Here is a 20,857-nt window from a genome sequence, read left to right as displayed (position 1 = left end):
TGCCTTCAGGATCCAGGAGGTAGAAACTTCAAAACAGTTGAAGCCTTCCCCACGGCCTCTCATTATTGATCAGCAGGAGCCACAGTCCAGGAATGTGGGTTGTTTAAATTATGTTTTTATAACTTAAGAAAGGGTCAGGTTAAGCACAAGAGGGTTAAAGCGACTTTCAGTAACTGCCTTTCCAAACCTCCTTTGTACCCCAATGCCTAGTAAATGACAATATTTTCAGAATGGCACAGTGATTTATAGATAACATGGGAAGAGGAAGTATGGGATGAAGACTAGTCTGGCCCAGCACATGCCCCTGGGCCTCCTGGAAGATGCAGCCTTGCAAACAAACCACCTGGCAAAGGGAGCCCTGGCTAATTGATGGCCTCCACTGCAGCCTAGAGGCAATGAAGATGTGCTTGAGACGGGCTTCAGCGCCCAGAAGGCCATCTGGTTAAACCAAGAGGCAAATGACTGAAGGGAGATTGAATGCAGGTTATGGTTATGCTGGAGCAGAGGAATGGTGCTTGGGCAGAAGTTCCCCCAGCTCTCCTGCTGTAGTTAGGAATATCTCTGTCCTGCTACCAGACAGAGTCACACTGTAGTGGGTCATCCAGATTAGAGTCTTCTCCCAGTCGCCTGGAGGGAAGGAAGCATACCTCATCTGACTCCTAACCTCCAGCATTTCCTTTTTCTTTCTTTTTTTTTTTTTTAGAGGTTTTTGCTATAGGGTGCATGCGTTCGCCAGACAGACAGAGAGAGACAGAGAGACAGAAAGCGAGAAATCACCCCCCAAGGGGGATGGCCATGCCGCAATCCCTTCTCCTCCATTCTCCTCTCAGGATCTTGGGCATGCACACACACGCACCTGGCATGAGTTTAAGCCACTGGGTCTGGGATGTGAACCGTGGTGGACTACATGAGAGTCCAGCGACATAGCCATTATGCTAACTGCTGGTCCCCCTAACCTCCAGCATTTCTGAATGCAGTGCAAATGTTCAGGAAGAGCCTATTGTCTGCCTGAGTTATTTCCTGGATGGAGTTGGGATGCATGGATGGGCTTTGAAGTCCCAGTTAGGATCACAGGAAGAGGAGAAAACACACCTTTGCTAGAATCATGACTGACGGGTCCACGCCACAGTGATTCTTCTTGAATGTAAGAAATAATCCCAAGACAAAATATGTGCCACTAACCACAACTTGGACATCAAGGAGAGAAGCAAATGATTAAACTCTGCCTACAGTGCTGACAAAAGGGCCATGGAGCTGATCATTAAAAAATGTCAGATAGTGAAGTTGAGGCAAGACAAGATTGGTTTCCTTAATTTTAAATTTATTTTATTATTTTATTTATTTATTTAGTGAGATTTTGCTATTGGGTGCATGCGCTCACTGGACAGACAGAGACAGAAAGTGAGAATGCCCCCCGCCCCAGGGTAGATGGCCTCATTGCAATCCCTTTTCCTCTATTCTCCAAGCCCCCTGGTCAGGGACTCAAACCCTGGTCAGGTACATGGGAATCCAGCAATGTAACCATTACATCATCTGCTGATCCCACCTCTTAATTTAAATTCTGTGACTTTATGTATCACATGTGGATTAACATTTTTACCTACTTTACTGCTAGACAGTAGACCTTGAAATGACAAATCCTACCGTGAAAGTCCAGAGACAAAGGGAAGCATGATGGACTCACCTGGGCGTGGACTCCGCTGTCAGGACACTGATTTCTAGAATGCACAGTACAAAGGCAAAGCTCTGGGTGGCTGACATGCTCATCTCCCTGGGCAGTTCTGAGTCGTGTGACTGCACTTTGTGTAAAGCATTTATCTGCAGAGCCAGAGAATGGGGAACAATTATTATTTGCACTTGGAGTTTTTGTCAATTTGGATTGCCTGAGTTCCAAAGTTCAACCAAAGGAGAGCCATTTTCTTGGCTTCCTGTTTTCTTGTATTGACAAGTATGTTTGAGTCATGAGCCTGTGAATGTTAAAGTGACTAAGATGAGCAGAAATGCTATAGAGAAACAAAAACACCCTCCCCTTCACTCTCCACCCCCCCCACCCATAAAAGCAGTTCATATCTTGGGAAACTCTGAGAGGGAGGATGAAGGCATGTGAAATTTTGAGTAAAAGACCTGTAGATGATTCTCAAAAAGGCATAAACTCAAAATTTGTAAAAAAAACAATTTTTTAAATAAAAAAGAAAAAGAAAAGAAAAAGAAAACCCACCAAAAAACCTGCTTATTAAAAAGAAGGCCACAGACATACACATATTATTCAAAAAGGTCATAGAAAATGCATATAATGAAAATACTATGCATAAATTTCAAATGTTGTTGTGCCAGTATAAACTCATATTCTAACTCTCTTTTTCCATGTATATTTTGAAGTCCCCTTGTCAATATTTCAACTATTTTTCCAATCTAAAAATGGCCTATGTGGGCTATTTTGAAATCATGGGTAAAGTAATGTGTAACATGCATTTATGAGCCTAGCTTTTTTTTTTTTTTAATAGGCCTAGTAGATCATTTTGAGGATATAAACTCTCTAAGACATTAACTATGTCCTCCAATCTGATATGGTTTCCTTATCACAGAATTACACAGGCCAGCAAGACAGGTTTTAAGATTTAAAAACCTTTGCTCCTGTCTTTGTAAAAGAATGTTTTCCACATATTTTCATGTTCTCCAGGACAGGTGGATAAGGAAGTTTGGAAGTGTTGGAAAATATGGGTATTAGAGTTGTTCTTAAAACACTGGTTCTTATAGAATGACCTGGAACTTTTGAAAACACATTGACACCTGCCTACTGCCCATCCAATTTTAATGTGATTGCTCTGAGATGAGGCCCACTGTCAATTCATTCTAATGTGGGGCCAGGGTTGAGACTGGGAATGACAACCACCTTGAAAAGAAAGACGTAAGATGGAATTTTGTAGACAATGTGTCCTCGAATTGCAACAATTCTGACAGTTTTTATGGAGATTTTATTATAAGTATTTATTAATTACAAACAGGCAAATTTCAAGCATTAGCAGATACAAAAGAAAGGAAGGTAGGGAGAATGGCAGAATGTACAACTAGTTTTTCCAGTCCTTATCTTTCCTACTGATGGTCCTAACCTGAAGTGTCTACTCTCACCACCTTTCTTGGTGCCTCTTTTTTTATACAGAGGGCTGTCCTCTGTTCCTGAGCTTGCTGATCAGCACAGAGGCCAAGCCAAACTGCCAAGACATAAGGTGATGGGAATGGGTACAGTGTGTTACGAAACAAGCAGTAACTTTGTCAATGAATGAGCCTATGGCCTATGGATACTAGCTGTGTCTTAGCTAATGGCAGACATGCTGCACCGGGATACAGTATGACCCTATCAAATACGACTTAACTGTGCTAAGGACTTGTGTCTGGCCTCTCTGGACCCTGACAGCATACCAAGGGAATGAAGCACTTGAAGGTAGACAAGACAGGATGATGTTTATGCTAATCAGAGTGATGCTAATTGATTTAACTTTGTGATAATTAGATTTGATAAGAAGGTGTGACTGGAGATTGAAAAGTCACCATTGTCCTTGGAGACTAACTCACTCAGGAAGAGGGTTAAGAGAAAGGAGAGATTTCTTTGTTGACTGGTTTCAATAGGAGACTATTCTGAACTGTTGAGTTTTATTTATTTTATTGTCATGGTTCGAGAAAACGATAATGTAACAAAGTAATGGGAATAGTAAAGTATTAATAATAATATGCTATTTATATATTAACAATGTAATATAATTTACATTTTTATAGTAATTTTAACTCTTCCTTGTCTTAACTTCTATCATGTATTGGTATCACTGAATGGGGAGAACTTGGAGGTCACCCTCAGTTGCAGCGTTTATGTATGTAGCATTGTATCTTGCACATTTGTGAATTACACATTAATAGATGAATGAATGGAAACAGATGGGGAAAATGATGTCCAGGGAGGGGAAACCGGACAGAGGAAGCATCCTAGCCCAGTGCTCTTCACTGTTGGTTCTGTGCCATTTTCATTGCAGCACTTTCAAATGCATTCTTTTGTAATGAAGGAGAGAAGAAAGAATTTCTCTCTTGAATGATCCTGAAGCTGTTTGTGAAGTCCAACAGAAGAGATATAAGTCTGGATATCCCTTCACAGCAATAAAAATTCATGTGGCTCAGATCCCTTTATAATCACATGGAACTATTTAGGCCCCACTTGATTGCATTACAGCTTCCATTTTAAAGGACGATCTGGCACAATTCCCTTCTCTTTTGAAGTTCACAATATCTGCTTCTGGCACCTCCTACCCTTCTTTTCACCAATGCCCTTGATTGCTTTTGTATCTCCCTCTCTACTCAAATGCCAGTTTTTATGCTAGTTATTTCAGTAGTCCCATGGGCTCTATTCTGCTCCACTCTTTGATTTCTGTCAGCTCTACTAATATATATTTTTTCATTGCTAGAAGGTGCATTCACTCATTAGAGAGAGGCAGAGAGGAAAAAGTGTCTCCCACCCCATGGAGTCATGGTCATGCTGAAATCCCTTCTTCTTCATTTCTTCATTCTGTCAGGATTTGAGGCACATGTATACATGGGCCCATGGTATTTTCAAGCTTCCAGGGCTAGCATTCAAATCACATTGGCCATATGGGAGCCAGCTCCCTTAACAACTAGGTAATTAACAGACTGGCTCAGTTCTATTAACATTTATATTAATTCTGTTCAATTTCCTGCTGTACACAGGATTATGCCAACACCCAGAATGGCTTTACCTTTGAAATGTTTACAGGGACCAGCAGATGGTATAATGGTTATGGTGCTGGTCTCCTATGTAGTAGACTATGGTTTGAGTCCTGGACCCAGTGGCTTCTACTCACATCAGGTGCGTATGTATGTGTGCCCAAAATCCTGAGAGGATAATGGAGGAGAAGGGATTGCTGTGTGGCCATCCCCCATGGGGGGTGATTTCTTGCTTTTTGTCTCTCGGTGTCTCTCCATCTCCCCAGTGAGCTTATGTGTCCTATACCAAAAATCTCTCTCTCTCTCTCAAAAAAAAAAAAAATAGAAATGTTTATATACTACTCTCTGACCAGTTCCCAATTCTTCAAGCTACCTCATTCATACTACCAATATTACTTTTCTTTGACTCCATTGAGACATCCAGCTCTTTGATTTATTTTTTATCATCCTCCGGATTAACACCCTGTTCTTAGACTTTCTTTCACACTATTGTCTGTGGTTTGAATGTGTTCCCCATAAATTTTTGTGCTGGAAATTTGATTGTATTATAAAGGCATTAACAGGAACTTAATTGGATTATGATGTTAAAAAGTAGGACCTTTGGGAAGAGATTAGGCATCAGGGTGGAGTCCTCATGGTTGAGTTCTGGTGGGTTTATAGGGAGTGGGAATGAGACAGTGATGTGCTCTGTTATGCACTTGTTCTGCCTTGTCCTCTGCCACATCATCTGCCAGCGAGAAGACCATCACCAGATGTGATCTCCGACCTTCAACCTCTAAGCCATGAACGGAATAAACCTCTAGTCTCTTAAATTATTCAGGCTCAGATATCTTCCATTATTAGTAATGGAATGGACCAGAACAGGGCTGGTCAATAATTGTAGGTGGTTTAAGTCAAGCACTTAATCCTGTTTCTGGTCCTGCATCATCTCTCTCACTTTTGACTTCTTTTGTGGTTTTCCCTGTCTTGGGTTTCTGTGTTTACTATTTATGGGCTACAGAAGTCCCCCCTGTTCTGTGTTCATCTGGTTAGTTTCTAACCTAACAATTCAAGGGTTTGTGTTTGTCAAACCAAAAAACTAAGAAAAAAGCCAGCAGAAGGTATGGTGGTTAAGGTGCTAGACTCCCACACGGCCAACTGCAGTTTGAGTCTTGGACCCTGCGGCTTGAAACTTACAATAGGTAAATACATAAATGTAAACAAAACAAAACAAACAAAAAACATAAAAAACTATTTTTTTAAGAATTATTTATTTATTCATTCATTTTATTTTAATTTGACCAGAGAGAGACACAGATAGAGAGAGAGAAAGAGGGAAAGTCCCAGGTCTGGGACTTGAACCACGGTCTGCCATGTGGGAATGCCCAGCATCCCAACTACCACACCACCTGCTGGTCCCATAAAAGCTATTAATAGACTTTCTAAACCTTAAGGAATTTAGAAAGAAAATTTAAAAAGCACTGTGCAAAAACAACTATGTGTTCATCAATGCATAGTTTCAATCCAGTTTGTTAAGCGTATGACACTGGTGAATGTTAGATTTTGATAAAATTGTAAAACAGTATTACTGTCATAAAATGTGCGTGTGTGCATGTGTGTGTGCGTGTGTGTGTAATGTCTTCTCCATTGACCGTGTTAACACACGCCTAGTCTGATTTTGAGCAGATGCAAGATGGGTTTTGATTTGTAATGCCGAAGAAGTTGAGAGAACATAATTCACAAACTGTCTTTTGTTGTTTGCAGTCTGAGATGTACATCACAAATGCTTAAACATGCTGATGGGGAACGCCTGAATTAGCATGGACTGCACGTGAGGTTAAATTGGTATGCTGCATTTTATTTTGTAATTTTTAAAAAACTTTGCTAGGGGACACACGTGCTCACTAGAGAGAAAGAGAAAAAGAAAGGAAACATGAGAAAGTACCTGCCAGGGGATAACCATGCCACAATCCCTTCTCTTCCTTTATCCTCCTGGAATTTGGGGAATAAACACACACACACTAAGTGTGTTTTTCAAGCTGCTGTGTCTGGGACCCTCAAACCATGCAGTCAGCCAAATAAGATCCAGCTACCTTAACTACCATGTCACCGACTGGCCTGTATGCTGCATTTATAACTGTTGGAAACACAGTTCATTCTGAAGATGACTTTGGAAAAGCCAGATGGGCCTAATTAAATCAATTTGCCTAATTAAAACTAGTTGAAAACATTCTAACTCCATTTTTGTAGTATATGAAGTCTAAGAGAAATATTTGGGAAGAGAAGAAAATCCTGACTATAAAATATGCGTAAAGACAGTAGGTCTGTTGTTATAGGCAGTGAGTGATTAAGTGGTTAGCTCGAGGTTAAGTGCAAGGACACAGGACCTGCATTGGGATTTCATTCAAGCCACTTACCGGATATGTGACCTTGGGCAGTTACTTATGCTCTTTGTGTCTAACTCTTAGTGCCATTTGATAAAATGTAGGTAGCAGTATTATCCCACCTAAGAGATTAGATTAAAAAAATGAAATAGTTAATTGTAAAAGTATCTCACATGGTAAATGCTGGGTAGATGGTTGCTGTCATTATTTAGTGATTGTTGTAGACTGTCCTTGAAGCCACCATTTTTGTCAAATCTGGCTACGTTCTCCTTACAATAAAGTAAAATGCAGAACTGTAAAACTTAAACAAAAAAGCAGCTCAAGAGTTTTACTGTCTTCTCCCCAATATGTTTACAACTGAAATGACACTTTTTTAAAGTTCGGATTGTGTTTATGCTAACGTTTAAAATGTAAATTCATTTATTTATTTATTTTTTAATTTCCAGAGGGCACATGTGCTTGCCAAAGAGAGACAGAGAATGAAGAGCGACTGAAAGCAACCCTCAAAGGGGTGCGGTCATGTCACAGTCCTTCTTGCTCCATTTTCTCCATCCCATAGGACCTGGGGCACTCACACACATGCATCCCTTGTATTTTTCAAGCCTCCTGGACTGGGATTCAAACTGTGTTGGTCCTGTGGAATACTGCTCCCCCTGCACAGCCCTTAACTGTTATGCTATAGGGCCAGCCCAATTTATGTTAACGTTAAAGTCTCCTATGCAGTGACTTTGGTTCTCAGGCCCCCTTTAAATTTTATTAGTGCTGATGAAACACAGAAACCAGTCCTCCGCATTCACTAGCTTCCACCTTTAGTCAAGGTGCTTCACTATCAGATTTGTTACCTACTCTGTCCTTGATAACATTTCTTTCCTCTTCTGAGGGTGCTATGGAAGCAGAGAGTGCTGTGATCTATATTTGGGGGTAGCCTGACCTTGGGTTAAATTGTCACACAGGCATGTGGGAAATAGGCAATCTACCACCCATTTCCAATGTCCTCTCATAGAGCTGGCTTCACAGGCACGAGACAGCACAGTGCTCAGCATCCAGGGGAACACACCCTTGGTTTAATACTCTGCTGTTGCCATTTTGAAATTCTTAATAATTTTAGGTTTGAACTTTTGTTTTGGAAGTCAAGTCTGATGGGAAATGGACTGGACACATGAGTAGAGGAGATATGAACAGTGTCTTCCTGCTTCCCTACCACTCCACTCATGCATAGTGCTTGCATTGACCACGAGTACAGAAATCAGGTGGCGGCATACCTTGAAGTGAATGTAAGCATGAGGTAAGTGTGTTATGTTTACAACTGAGTAGGTGGGCAGGGGCTGGAGGGTGGATGCTGACAGTCCCCAGATGCCACACGTTCAGTTTGGACCAGATCTGGCTTTCAACACAGAAACAAGATTAACAAGAAACACTGTCATATCTTTCTTACTAGTGTTATTTTCTTGCTTTAGAGAACCAGTTATGTTAGAAATAATAAAATAAAAGGAAAGAGAAAGATAGGGTAATTCATGGTTCCTTTTTTAGTCCTTCTTTACCCATCAGTAAGTTAAAGGTGTGGAGTATTGGTAGAATATACATGAATCAAGGAGTGAAATAAAAGCAGTTAATGTTGTATAGTGCTTCCATGGTTCTAGTAAAAATGAAATATATATGCAAATACATATGTATATACATAATATGAAGTACAGGTTGTATAATTTCGATGATGCCACATATGAATAAAAGGTTATGAGGTTAAAATTAATGCTAATATTTAAATTTTCAATTTTTATTTACTTAAGATAACACTAAATAGCAAATAAAATGCTCTATGCCAGGTCAAGAGAAACTGTAGAAGGAAGAAAAAAGCTTTATACTTTAGTGCCTTTAATGGCACTTTTTCTTGCTCCTTGGAAAATGTCCCACACTTTTATTTTGGCCTAAGCCCCGCAAATTATGTACCTAGCCCTTTCTCTTCCTTATCTATCTTCATTATAGAGGATGTTAAAGTTAAAAAACTTAATTTTCCAGCTTCCCTTGCAAATAGTAGTGGTCATGTGACCAAATTCTGGCCAATGAGACATAGATGAAGTCTACTGGGAATCTTTAGTGAAAATTGATATGTTTGGTCCGAGGAGCAGACACTAGTTGTGCTGGTAGCACCCTTTCTGCTCACCCGGAACATTAATATCATAATGGCTATACAACCATTTTGTGACCATTAGGCAGTAAAAATGAGACTAAAAAACCAACAAAGTGAAAAACTGAGTCTATCTCTGTTTCTGAAGTCCTTGTTGAGCTGGTAAGCCAACACCAGCAACCATCAGCCTAGAAGTTTTGTGTGAGGAAAATAAATTCCTACTATTGTAGACTATATATTTGTGTCTTCCCCAGATTTATACATTGAGATCCTAACTCCAATGGGATGGCATTGAGGAGGTGGAGCCTCTGAGGTAATTAGGTTCAAATGAAGTTATTAGTGTAGAGTGCCCATGATGGCATTAGTGCCTTATAAGAAAAATAAATAAATAAATAAATAAATAAATAAATAAATAAATACAAGACAAGAGCTTGCTCTCTTCACCATGTGAGGATCCAAGTAGGAAGATGACTGTCTGAGAACAAGAAAGACGGCCTTCACTTGACACACCATCTATAGGTACCTTGATCTTGGACTTCCCAGCTTCCATAATTGTAAGAAATAAATTGTCGTTGTTTGAACCACCTGGACTATGGTCTTCTTGCTGCTGTAGCCTGATGTATGAGTTTTACTAAGTTTAACTGCTTTGAGTCTTCTCATTACTACTTCTCAGTTCATTCCTAATGAACATTTGGAGTGGGAACTTCCTGCTTGTGCCTAGAGAGCTTTCTTCAAAAGAACTCTCCAGCTTCTAGCTCTATAATTTCCTACTGAAGTAGGCCAGCTTGAGTTTTAGCAGGACTGCAAATATTTTGAAATTAATAAAGGCCTCTAACAAGAACAATCTCACCAAGTGCTGAGTCACGGGTAGTTCTGTTTGAGAAATGGTCAGATAAAAAACCAGAAATGGATATTTGAAGTCAAGCAGGAATTGGGAGGATTACTCAGGGGAAAGCAATCAACTCTGATTATAGTGAGGAATGATTTGCATGTGTTTGCATCTGACATCTATACATACTGCGAACATGTTGCACTTTTTGAGATCATTTGGTTGTGCTTACTGTCTCTCTGTAACCTGTTGCAAAAATTAACTTCTCCAGTCTCTGCCTCTCGTTTCATTGACTGCCAGAAGAAGCAACCAGACTTAATTTGCTAGTTAGCAGTTGGTGGTGCAGCAGGATGATGGATGGGAAATACCACTGGAAACTTCCTGTAGCTGCCGAAACTAATTTAGTTCTGCAGACTTCCCAAATAGGACTTCCCAGATACTTACTGTCAAGATCAGCTACTGGCATTAGCTGGAGTAACTACAGAAGTTGGGAGTAGACGTGCTCACTTTGGGGTAAGTGAAACTGGATTGTAAACCTTTTCTTGTTTGGGTTCTATTTGAGAGAAGGAACCATTTGGATACCATGGGTAGAGAAATTATAATAGAATCATGTGAATTTCAGGTGCACTTCTGTAAACTATGGAGTTTTGTATTTGGTAATGTCAATGTTGTAATTTGTGTCTTGCGTGGGTAATAAAGTTTGGAAGTTTGAGAGAAGGAACCATTTGGGCACCTGTGGTAAGGGAACACTAGACTCATTTGAATTTGAAATGTAGTTTCATAACGTGTGACTTTTTGTAGTTGTTGAGTGGTTGATGCTCGAGGAGATATACTTTGGGAACTGAGCTCGAATTTGCTTTCTGGAAAGTTCTACAGATGATGCATGCTAGACCCTTCTTGCCTGTGTCTGCCATTTGGGCTACTAGGGAGCCAACAAATGGGTCATTTGTTTCACAGGCACTATTCTCCACTGTTTGGGTTCCTGAGAACTAATTTAAATATTTGCAGTTTGTTTTAGGGAAGGATAGTTGCCTGTTTGGGCAGGAGACATTTGTTTGTCCACCTGAAGTACTGTTTGAAGGAGGAAACTAGAGATAAAGTTTGAAGGACACCAGGTTTGTTTGTGACAGATTAATAAGGGGTAAACCTCTTTAGCTCCATCTCAAAGTCCCTTGTGATGAATATTAGTGGTCAAGTCTATATGTGGTTACTCTTGTGGTCAATTTATTCTGGTATCTTGGTTTCCATGGATAGCTGAGGCATATAGTTTTAAAGATAAATTAGGCCATTGTAAATTGAATGTTTATAAGTAAACTTCTCAGATAATTTGAGAGCTTAAAGTTATGAGAAATTGAATAATGGATATTCATAAAATGTTTGAGTTTTTTTTTTTTTTTTTTTTTTTTTTTTTTTTTTAAGAAATAGTTTTGTGATAGAGCATGTCTGTGTGCCTGAGAAACAGAGAGACAGAAAGCAAGAAGTCACTCCTCGGAGTGATAGCCATATCGCAATCCCTTCTCTTCCATTCTCCTCTCAGGATCTTGGGCATGCACACACACACACACCCAGTATGAGTTTTAAGCCCTCTGGTCTAGGACTTGAACCACGGTTGATTACATGGGAGTATAGCAACATAATCATTACACCATCTGCTGGTCCCATGTTTGAATAATTTTTTAAGTAACCTAAAATATTTTGATTAATATAAAGTGTAAAGTTTTCCACCTTTTTTTATTTCAAATCTTGTAGAGACAAAAGACATTAGGTCAGCTAATAATATTGACAAATATGTCAAGAAAATAGTTTATAAAATATGTCAAGAAAGAAAATAGTTTTTAAAATTGCAAGATACATAGTCATAAGCTGATGGCATATGACAATTAAATACTGCTTTCTTCCTGAGAATTAGGTTACTAATAGTTAAAATTCTGGCTGTCATATACATACAACAATAGGGAAAACTAAGGTTTGCTTTTGATAAGATGAATAATAAGCAAATCATAAAAATATATTTTATTGAAAAAAGGTCATTTTTGTCTAAATTAGGTTACTTAAAGTCATTTATAGAAGCAAATTTATAAAGGAAAACACAAGGTAGAAAGAAACAAGACTAAGTAGATAAAAGATGTGGAAAGAAAGCTATAAGGGTAAATATTTTATTAAAGAATAATATAAACTTTTTGTATAGGAAGAAATTTTGTGTGGTAAACTTAAGTGCTAAAATAAAATAGTTGGACTATTTCAGAATGGAAAGAAGAAAAGAAGGGACAAACTGAAAGCCTAAAGCATGTTGCCTAAGACTTGAGTGATATTCAAAACGCTTTGAGGACGTGTAACAAAGATTGATAAGGATAGTTGTATGGAAGATATTTTGTATATGACAAGTTGGCTAGAACTTTTAACAGAGGATTTTTTTTTAACTTTTTCCTAAAAGTTAAACAAGAAGTTAGTTTTTCCCTATACTAAAAATTTTTTTTAACAAATTGATCTTCTCTTAATAAAAGGCAATCATACTGCAAAAGGTTTTTCCCTTGATTTTGGTAACTAGCCTAAGAAACAAATTTGTGTGCTTCATCTGTATAAAAGTTATGCTGTGGCCAGCTGGTGGCAAGGTGGCTAAGGTGCTGAAATTCACATGGCCAACTGTGTTTCAAGTCCCAAATCCGATGACTTGAAACTCACACTGGGTGTGTGTGCAGACATGCTCAAAATCCCAAGAGGAGAATGTAGGAGAAGGGATTGCAGAAGAAAATTCTTCTTGGGGGGGGATTTTTCACTTTCCCTCTCACTGTCTTTCTCTGTTTCTCCAGCAAGTACATGTGCCCTATGACGAAATTCTTCAAAAAAGAAGTAATGCTAAGTTTCCTTTAAGGTTGTATTTACATAAATGTTATTGGTATATGTATTCTTAAGATTGTGTAAAAGTTTTCAAGTTCTGGGGCTGGCAGATGGTATGGTGACTAAGACATTGGGCTCCCACATGGCTGACTACAGTTCAAAACCTGGACCTGGTGTCTTGCTTTCTCATATTCCCTTTCTCTCTCTCTGTCTCTCTCTGGTCAAATTATAAAATATAAAAGAAAAAAGAATTTAAAAAATGTTTAACGTTCTGGAACCATTGATGTGATGCCATCAGTTAAATTCTTGTTATTTCTATTAATATGGTGTATTATGTTTATGGTTTTGTATATGTTGAACCACCTTTACATCCCTTTGATAAGGCCTACCTGGTCATGGTGTACAATATTTTTTATGTATCGTTGGATATAGTTTGTAAGTATCTTGTTGAGAATTTTTATACCTATATTCACCGGAGATATTGGTCTATAGTTTTTTTCTTATGTCCTTGTCTGTTTTGGGGATGAGGGTGACGGAGGCTTCATAAAGTGAATTTGAAGAACTAGCAAATGAAATAATGGTTACATCATTGGACTCCCATGCAGTTCAAGTCCCAGACCTGGTGGCTTAAAACTCTTGCCAGGTGCATGTGGGTGCATGTCCAAGATTGCAAGAGAAGAATGGAGGAGAAGGGATTGTAGCATGGCCATCCCCCTTGGGGTGGTGGTGGTGGTGATTTTTCACTTTCTCTTGAGAGCACTTGTACTCTATAGCAAAATCTTTTCTCTTAAAAAAATGAATTTGGGAGAATTTCTTCCTTTTGGATCTTTAGAAAGAGTTTAAATACAATGGGGTGGGGGTTAGTGTTTGTTTGTTTGATTGTTTTTTGAGAGGTTTTTGCTATAGGGAGTGTGTGCTCACCAGAGACAGAAATGAGAAAGCATCCCCTAGAAAGGATGGCCACACCACAATCCCTTTTCATTATCCTCTCAGGACTTTGGGCACACATGAACACATGCCCAGTGTGAGTTTTAAGCCACCAGATCCAGGACTCAAACCATGGTCGACTATGTGGGAGTCCAGCAACATAACCATCATGCCACCTGCTGGCCTCAAGCCATTCTCTCAAAGTTTTATAGAATTCAGATGGAGGTTCCTCAAAGACCTACAAATAGAATTACTATACATTCCAGCAATTCTACTCCTTTGTATCTACCCACAGGATAGGAAAATGCTCAGTCAGAAAACACTTGCACATCCATGTTTATTGTAGCATTATTCATAATTGCTAAGACATAGAACCAACCCAAATGCCCATGAACAGATAAATGGATTGAAAAAGTGTAGAATATATATACTACAGAATACTACTCAGCCATAAGAAATGAGACCCTTGCATTTGTTGGGAAGTGGACAAATATGGAAGATTTATTGCTAGGTGAAGCAAGCCAGACTATGAAAGAGAGGCATTGTATGTCTTCACTCAATATAGACCAAATGTTAACACTCTTTGGCAGAAAATGATAGACTGAAAGGTATAAAAGCATGGAGATCAATGGTGATACTGGAGACAGTGTGGGAGGAGGGTAGGAAATGGGGAGGGTAAGAGGGAGAGCATCAAGGGGAAGAAGAGGGGAGCAAAACATTTAAGGGACCCATGGAAAGAAATCTGTTGATTATAATGTGTATGGTGGTGGCTTTGACTGAACCAATATACAGTGTATTCATGATAGGAAGATTCATTTGATATACTGTAATGATATACAGTGATTGAATGTAAAATGTATATATTAAGTAATGTTTAAAAATTTGGTTGACATTGAATGCTGCATGGAATGGAAATAGATGAATTTTTGTCAACTGCATCGTTATTGTAATGAACTGCCATCAACTTGGCCATATTAATTATAGTTATTTTTAAGTTTTTGTTATCTATAGTTCTAATGATTCCCACGGAAAAGGCTTGAACAAATACTCTTAAATATAGGTTCTGAACAAGTTTAAGAGCCACTCCATAAGACTCCCTTGTTGCTCACATGTAGCCAAAAAAAAAAAATATATGGGGGGAGGGTTTATACTGACTTTTAGGTCATTCCTCTTCAGCATGGGACAACTAGACTAACAACAAGGACAAGTTGATCCTAGCACAATTGAAACCAGAAGATAAATGATCAATGATGCTTATAGAGGGAGATCTTGATCAAGAGGGGGGAAATGTGAAAGTTTACAGAATCAAAATAGTCATTTGTGTTAACCTTGACTAAAGGGTGAGCTGGGAAGGCTGTGGAGGAGGTTTTTTTCTCATGCTGGTATGCCTGATAATGAGAATTGTTATTTAGAGAACTCTGCCAGTGACAAATCTTGGTAAGCCATGTTTGAAACTTACGATCATCTGAGCTGTACCCTGGTAGTCTTTGCCTCAGTTTCCTGAGAATTGCTGAATGTTAAGAAGCCCCAGATACAATTAACAGTGAGGAAATTAAGTCACAGATTCATCACATCAGAGTAAAATTATGCCCACCTAAGCTGGAGGCTAGTGAACACCAAGACATCTGGAAAGCCGAGCCTATACAAGACCTTTGGCTTGTAATCCTGGGCTGGCTTGCAAAAGCAATGCTTTAGTTAAGATTTTTCAGTCAATAACTTCTTCTCCAATTCTACTGAGACTGAGCACTGGATAGGTACTATGAAACTTTTCACTAGAACCCAAAGATAACTTACTGGGGGGCATATCTGATAGGAATGAGTATTTCTCTGGCTATACTCTGTTACATGGGTAGGGAGTTGCAGCCCACCAACATATGTCACGAAATTATCTAAGACTCTGTTAATCATGACTAATAAAATTGTCAAATCTATAATTTTCAGTTGTCTTTAGATTATTTAGTAAAGATAGCACTAGATAATAGCTTGGCATTAGGTTACATTTTAGCCGAAAAAGATATTTATATGGCAATTAATACTTCCTGTTATTATATAAACACAGACTGTCAAGTAGGTACAAATGTTGAGAAATTAGACAACAGGCAACTTGACTTTAAACCACTTACTCATATCTCATTGCTAAGGAAGGCTATTGATTGATTTTCTAACTTATTTTCCTTGCTCCCAAGTGGACTAAGAAATTTATAGGAATGGGAAAATTATTAATTACTGGATGGTTGACATTACTACTTAGATATTTGGTGTTCAAAGGAGGCTTGTACTGTTTTCAGAATATACCAAAGCTCATGACCTGATCTTTCCTTAAGGCTATAAGTAATCGGGAAGAGGCCTTTCCATTTTTTTCATAATAAAGTACAACCACTATAAAAATCATGGGTGCATTTGACAGTGGGGATTGAAGCAGGTCAGTCTGAAGTTTAGCAGGACTGTAGCCATTTTGAAATTAAGGCCTTTAATGAGAACAATCTGACCAAGAGTGAAGTCATAGGGAGATCTGTTTGAGGAATGGTCAGACAAGAAACCAGGAATGGGTATTTGAAGTAAAACAAGAATCAAGAGAATTACTCAGGGGAAAGCAATTGACTGGTTGTCATGAGAAATGATTTACATGTGCTTGTACCTTGCGTCTATAAATATTGGGAACATGTTGAGAACATGCTAAGCCTTTCAAGACAGTTCAGTGATGGCTTGCTGTTTCCCTATAACCTGGTTGCACAGATAAATTCCCTTCTCCAGCCTCTGCCTCTGTTCTAATTGACAATGAGAAGAATCCACCAGGCTTAGTTTGCTGGTAATACTACTATCAAGGCCCTAAACTAATCACTTAGGCTAATAAGGAAAAAGGGCAGCCAATGCCATATCAACCCTTTCATTTTCCTCCTCGTCCCCTCTCTATTAGCTCTCATATCCAGCACTCTAATCATGGCTGCCTTCTAGAAAAAAACATCTATGATGTTCAATCAGTATAAGTAGGTACTTAGTGGAGACAGCTTCGGATCCACCCCCAGAAATGTCTGTGGCTCACATGTAGCCCAGAAAGGTTGCCTTCTGCTATGATTTCTCTCCCCAAAATTAATGTGTTGAGATTGGTTGTGAAGATATTGAGAGAAAAATGAATACCTTCATGGTTTTTAAAGGTGGTCTTTGGGATAGACTAAACAGTTAGTGTGTAGTCTCTGTGATTGACTTCATGTGAATTTATGGGTAGAGGGAATGAGACCAGGACAGAGACTTACACAGAGGCACACTTCTGTTCTCTCACAATGTGATACCTTCTCTGCAAGACATTGGGACACCACAAACGGCGAAACTTACTAGAACTGGCCCTTTGGACCTTTAAATCATGAGCAAAATAAGTCTCTATTCTCTTAAATGGCCCAAACTCAGATATATTCTGTTATTAGCAATGAAATGAAATAGAACAGCCCTCCACCTTAAGAACAATAATAATTCTTTTTTATAAGTGAGATAAAAAATAATTGAAGTTAATAAAATGAAGAGAATTGATAGATAATTCCACAAGCAACAACATAAAGAAAACTTAGTCATGACATGTTTCCAAGTTAAACTTTATTGGTTTGTTTGTTACAAATAACTCATATTTAAACACTGCAGAAGGCTAGGATTATTTTTTTTTAATTTTTTTTTTTTTACCACTAAGCAGCCCACACTGATCTCCCTGGAGACCAGCACCTGTATGATTTCAGTACACAGTAGAGGTTTAGTAATTAAGTACATAATTTCAGAGTAGCAAGGGCGAGATGACAAATGGCTGGCCCTTGTCCATCAGCATCACTGTAATTAGGACTTGTGAACAGAACTCCTGGGACACAGCTTTGTACCCATACATGCTTGGTGTACCAACTTAGAACGCAAGTGTCATTTATTTTTAGAAGATAATGACTTAAAAACATACCATTTCCCAGCAATAAATGGGTGTTTTATTATGTAGCAATCTCTTCAAATGGTAAGAGCTTAAATATTTACCAGGAACTTTGGGGCAGCTCCCTTTCACTAGAAGACTTCATATTAAACCTATTCCGGTAACACAGGTCAGAGTCCTCACTCATCAGGCTATTCCAGGGTCAAGCAAACTCCTGAGTTAGCTTATCTTCTGTTCTTTTCCTTCCTTGCTTTCAGGACAGAAAAGACACAGAATCACTCATTGTTCGGCTCTCTCTAGACACCACGACTAACATTTTGATAGAGAAGTTTGAAATCATCAGTTGAAAGGATCTCCCTATGACCACATGCTATTTTACAATAAAGTACCATGGAAATCACTCCCTTAAGAACTGGGGCAGAGGGACCAGCAGTTGGCTTAATGGCTATATCACTGGACTCCCATGTAGTCAATTGCAGTTTGAGTCCTACATCCAGTGGCTTAAACTCATGCCGGGCGCGTGTGCGTGCGGGCCCAAGATCCTGGAAGGAGAATGGAGGAGAAAGGATTGCAGCGTGGCTATCCCCCCTGGGGAGTGATTTCTCGCTTTCTGTCTCTCTTTCTGTCTTTCTGGAGAGCCCATGTGCCCTACTGCAAAAACCTCTCCAAAAAAAAAAAAAAAAAGGAAAAGGAAAAGAACTGGGGCAGATTGCAGTCATTTGAAAGCATGGATGCCAGCTTAGCCTGAGATGCAACAGCAACAAATCAGACTTTGCAGGTTTATGGGATCAATGGAATGAATTTATTTTGCATAAATGGTAAAATATCAATACTTCACACATGTGAGATTGTGTTGAAAAAAATTAATACCTTCTCCCTTTGTATTGTTTTTATGTGAGAAATTTGAGGGCACACTCTACTAAAATCTAGCTGTCAGCTCAAATATATCTGATGCCTAAATGAAACCTTCAGGATAACTGGGTTACCATAAAGTTCAGCTTCAAACCCACAAGTGTGAATGCTACTACTAGTGAAGAGACTATAGGAAATAGGTTTGTTTCTACTTTGTCTGGATGCTTCGGGGAGCACCTCCTCTGCTCAGTCAGCAGGTGTTCCTATTGCACTGAAATGTATGTCCTCCCCTTGTACACATAAGCAGGATTTACCCTCTGGCAAAAATCTCTGCGATTCAGCCACATGAGATATGGCACACAGGCTCAGTGGGTTAGATATACCACAGAGCTCCTGAATAAGCTAGATAACTCGTGCACACGTGCTCCTAGCAAAGGCCCTCTTCAACTCATCTGTGGCTTGCTTTTAGCTCTCCTGGAAGCTGCTTTTGCTTTTGTAGGGAGTGTGTTTCTCTAGATTCTATCTCACTGTTGTCAGAAAGAGACCAAGTATTTCAGTTAAAGGGAACAACAAGGCAACAATTTTGAACATTCTGTGGTAGTAGCCACCAAAAAAGTGTCCCCACATGTTTATTTTACTCCTTCCAGGAGTTAGGTTAAACACCAAGACTTACATCCAAGCAAGGCCTACCTTCCTTTGTTCTAAATCTTCTTGAAATGAATAAAAATCCTGAACTTTTACACTATGTAAGTGTGTTTAAGAGTATCCTACTGCTCGGGGGAACCAGCAGTTAGCGTAATGGCTATGTCGCTGGACTCCCACGTAGTCGACCGCGGTTCATGTCCCAGACCTGGTGGCTTAAAACTCACGCTGGGTGTGTGTGTGTGCATGCCCAAGATCCCAAGAGGAGAATGGAGGAGAAGGGATTGCGACGTGATCATCCCCCCTGGGGGGTGATTTCTCGCTTTCTGTCTCTCTGTCTGGTGAGTGCACACACCACCGAAAACCTCTCCAAAAAAAAAAAAAAAAAAGAATCCTACTGCCGGGACCAGCAGTTAGCATAATGGCTATGTCGCTGGACTCCCATGTAGTCGACCGCGGTTTGCCTCCTGGACCCGGTGGCTTAAAACTCATGCCGGGCATGTGTGCGTGCATGCCCAAGATCCCATGAGGAGAATGGAGGATAAGGGATTGTGGCATGGCCGTTCCCCATGGGGGGTGATTTCTTGCTTTCTGTCTCTCTGTCTGTCTGGTGAGCGCACACAACCTATAGTAAAAAACTCTCTTAAAAAAAAAAAAAAAAAAAAAGAGTCCTACTGCTGCAAATGTTGGTCATAGGCCTATGTACCTCGGCAGCTCACAGTTGTGTCTTGGGGTCTTAGATAGGGAACCAGGGGAAACAAAAGATATAGGCATAAACTGATAGTACACTAATGAATGATTTTTATACTGGATATCAGTTGAAATTGTCCTGGTACAGGATTTAGCCCCTGGAGTCACTAAACTCCCAGGAAGGGAAGATGTGTGGATATGAGAGGAAAATGAGGTGTTAGAAGAGATCAGATGATAATTTACCCATGGTCCTATTTCATAGAACTCTTTCTTTTCATTTTAGTCATAAAACATTCTGGATTTTTACAATAATTTGCTCACCTTAGAATGGTATGTTTTATACCTTGATCCTAATGTCAATCCAAAGCAGGGGTCAAATAGGAAGATAAATTTATGGTAACACATGAGATTCTGCCATTCCAGTTTATTGAAATGAGTAAATTTATAGCTTTATTTGCATACAGAAAAGTGCATGAAAAAATATGTACAAAACAGTTGTGTGGCTGATCATCACTTTCAAAAATTCAACTCCCTAAAAAGTTACCTCCAGTTTAGCACATTTAGGTATTTGGACATTTAAAGTACTATTTCAAGTCTTTATTTATAATGACTGAGCAGGATGGAAATTATGCCAGATAGGATTAACTATTACCGTTACACATAAAACCACAGGACTTTAGCTTGATACTGGGGGCTAATCAACAGAGGTTCATGAGGCCACCACCTTGTTTAGATCCTGAGCAGTCATCCTCTTCTTCCAACTAAAGGTAACACTGTATGTGGATAATGCCCACAAGGACCTGAGCATTAAGGGTCAAGAGAGAACATTTAAAGACCAAACAAACAAAACACAACGGATTTTTTTTTTCAAAAACAAACCCTTCAGAACTGTGCTAAGAACAGGACTGAAAATGAACTGGGAAAATGTTCATGGTTATGAGAAGAAAAATATTGCAGATATT

The 20,857-nt window shown here is 39.2% G+C and overlaps 1 protein-coding gene across 1 annotated transcript in view; it reads right to left on the bottom strand.

Moving 5' to 3' along the window:
- C9 (complement C9) overlaps window positions 1–1,862 on the bottom strand; it is a 55,559-nt gene extending 53,697 nt beyond the window's left edge. The window contains exon 1 of the mRNA XM_006156299.3: window positions 1,685–1,862. Within this exon, the coding sequence (XP_006156361.1) occupies window positions 1,685–1,767 (83 nt within the window). The 5' untranslated portion in view covers window positions 1,768–1,862. The remainder of the gene's footprint in view (window positions 1–1,684) is intronic.
- Window positions 1,863–20,857: the final 18,995 nt, after the last annotated feature.

Source organism: Tupaia chinensis, unplaced genomic scaffold, assembly GCF_000334495.1.
Source record: "Tupaia chinensis unplaced genomic scaffold, TupChi_1.0 Scaffold000489_1, whole genome shotgun sequence".
NCBI classification, from domain to species: Eukaryota; Metazoa; Chordata; class Mammalia; order Scandentia; family Tupaiidae; genus Tupaia; species Tupaia belangeri.
This window is presented reverse-complemented; position numbering and strand designations above follow the sequence as displayed.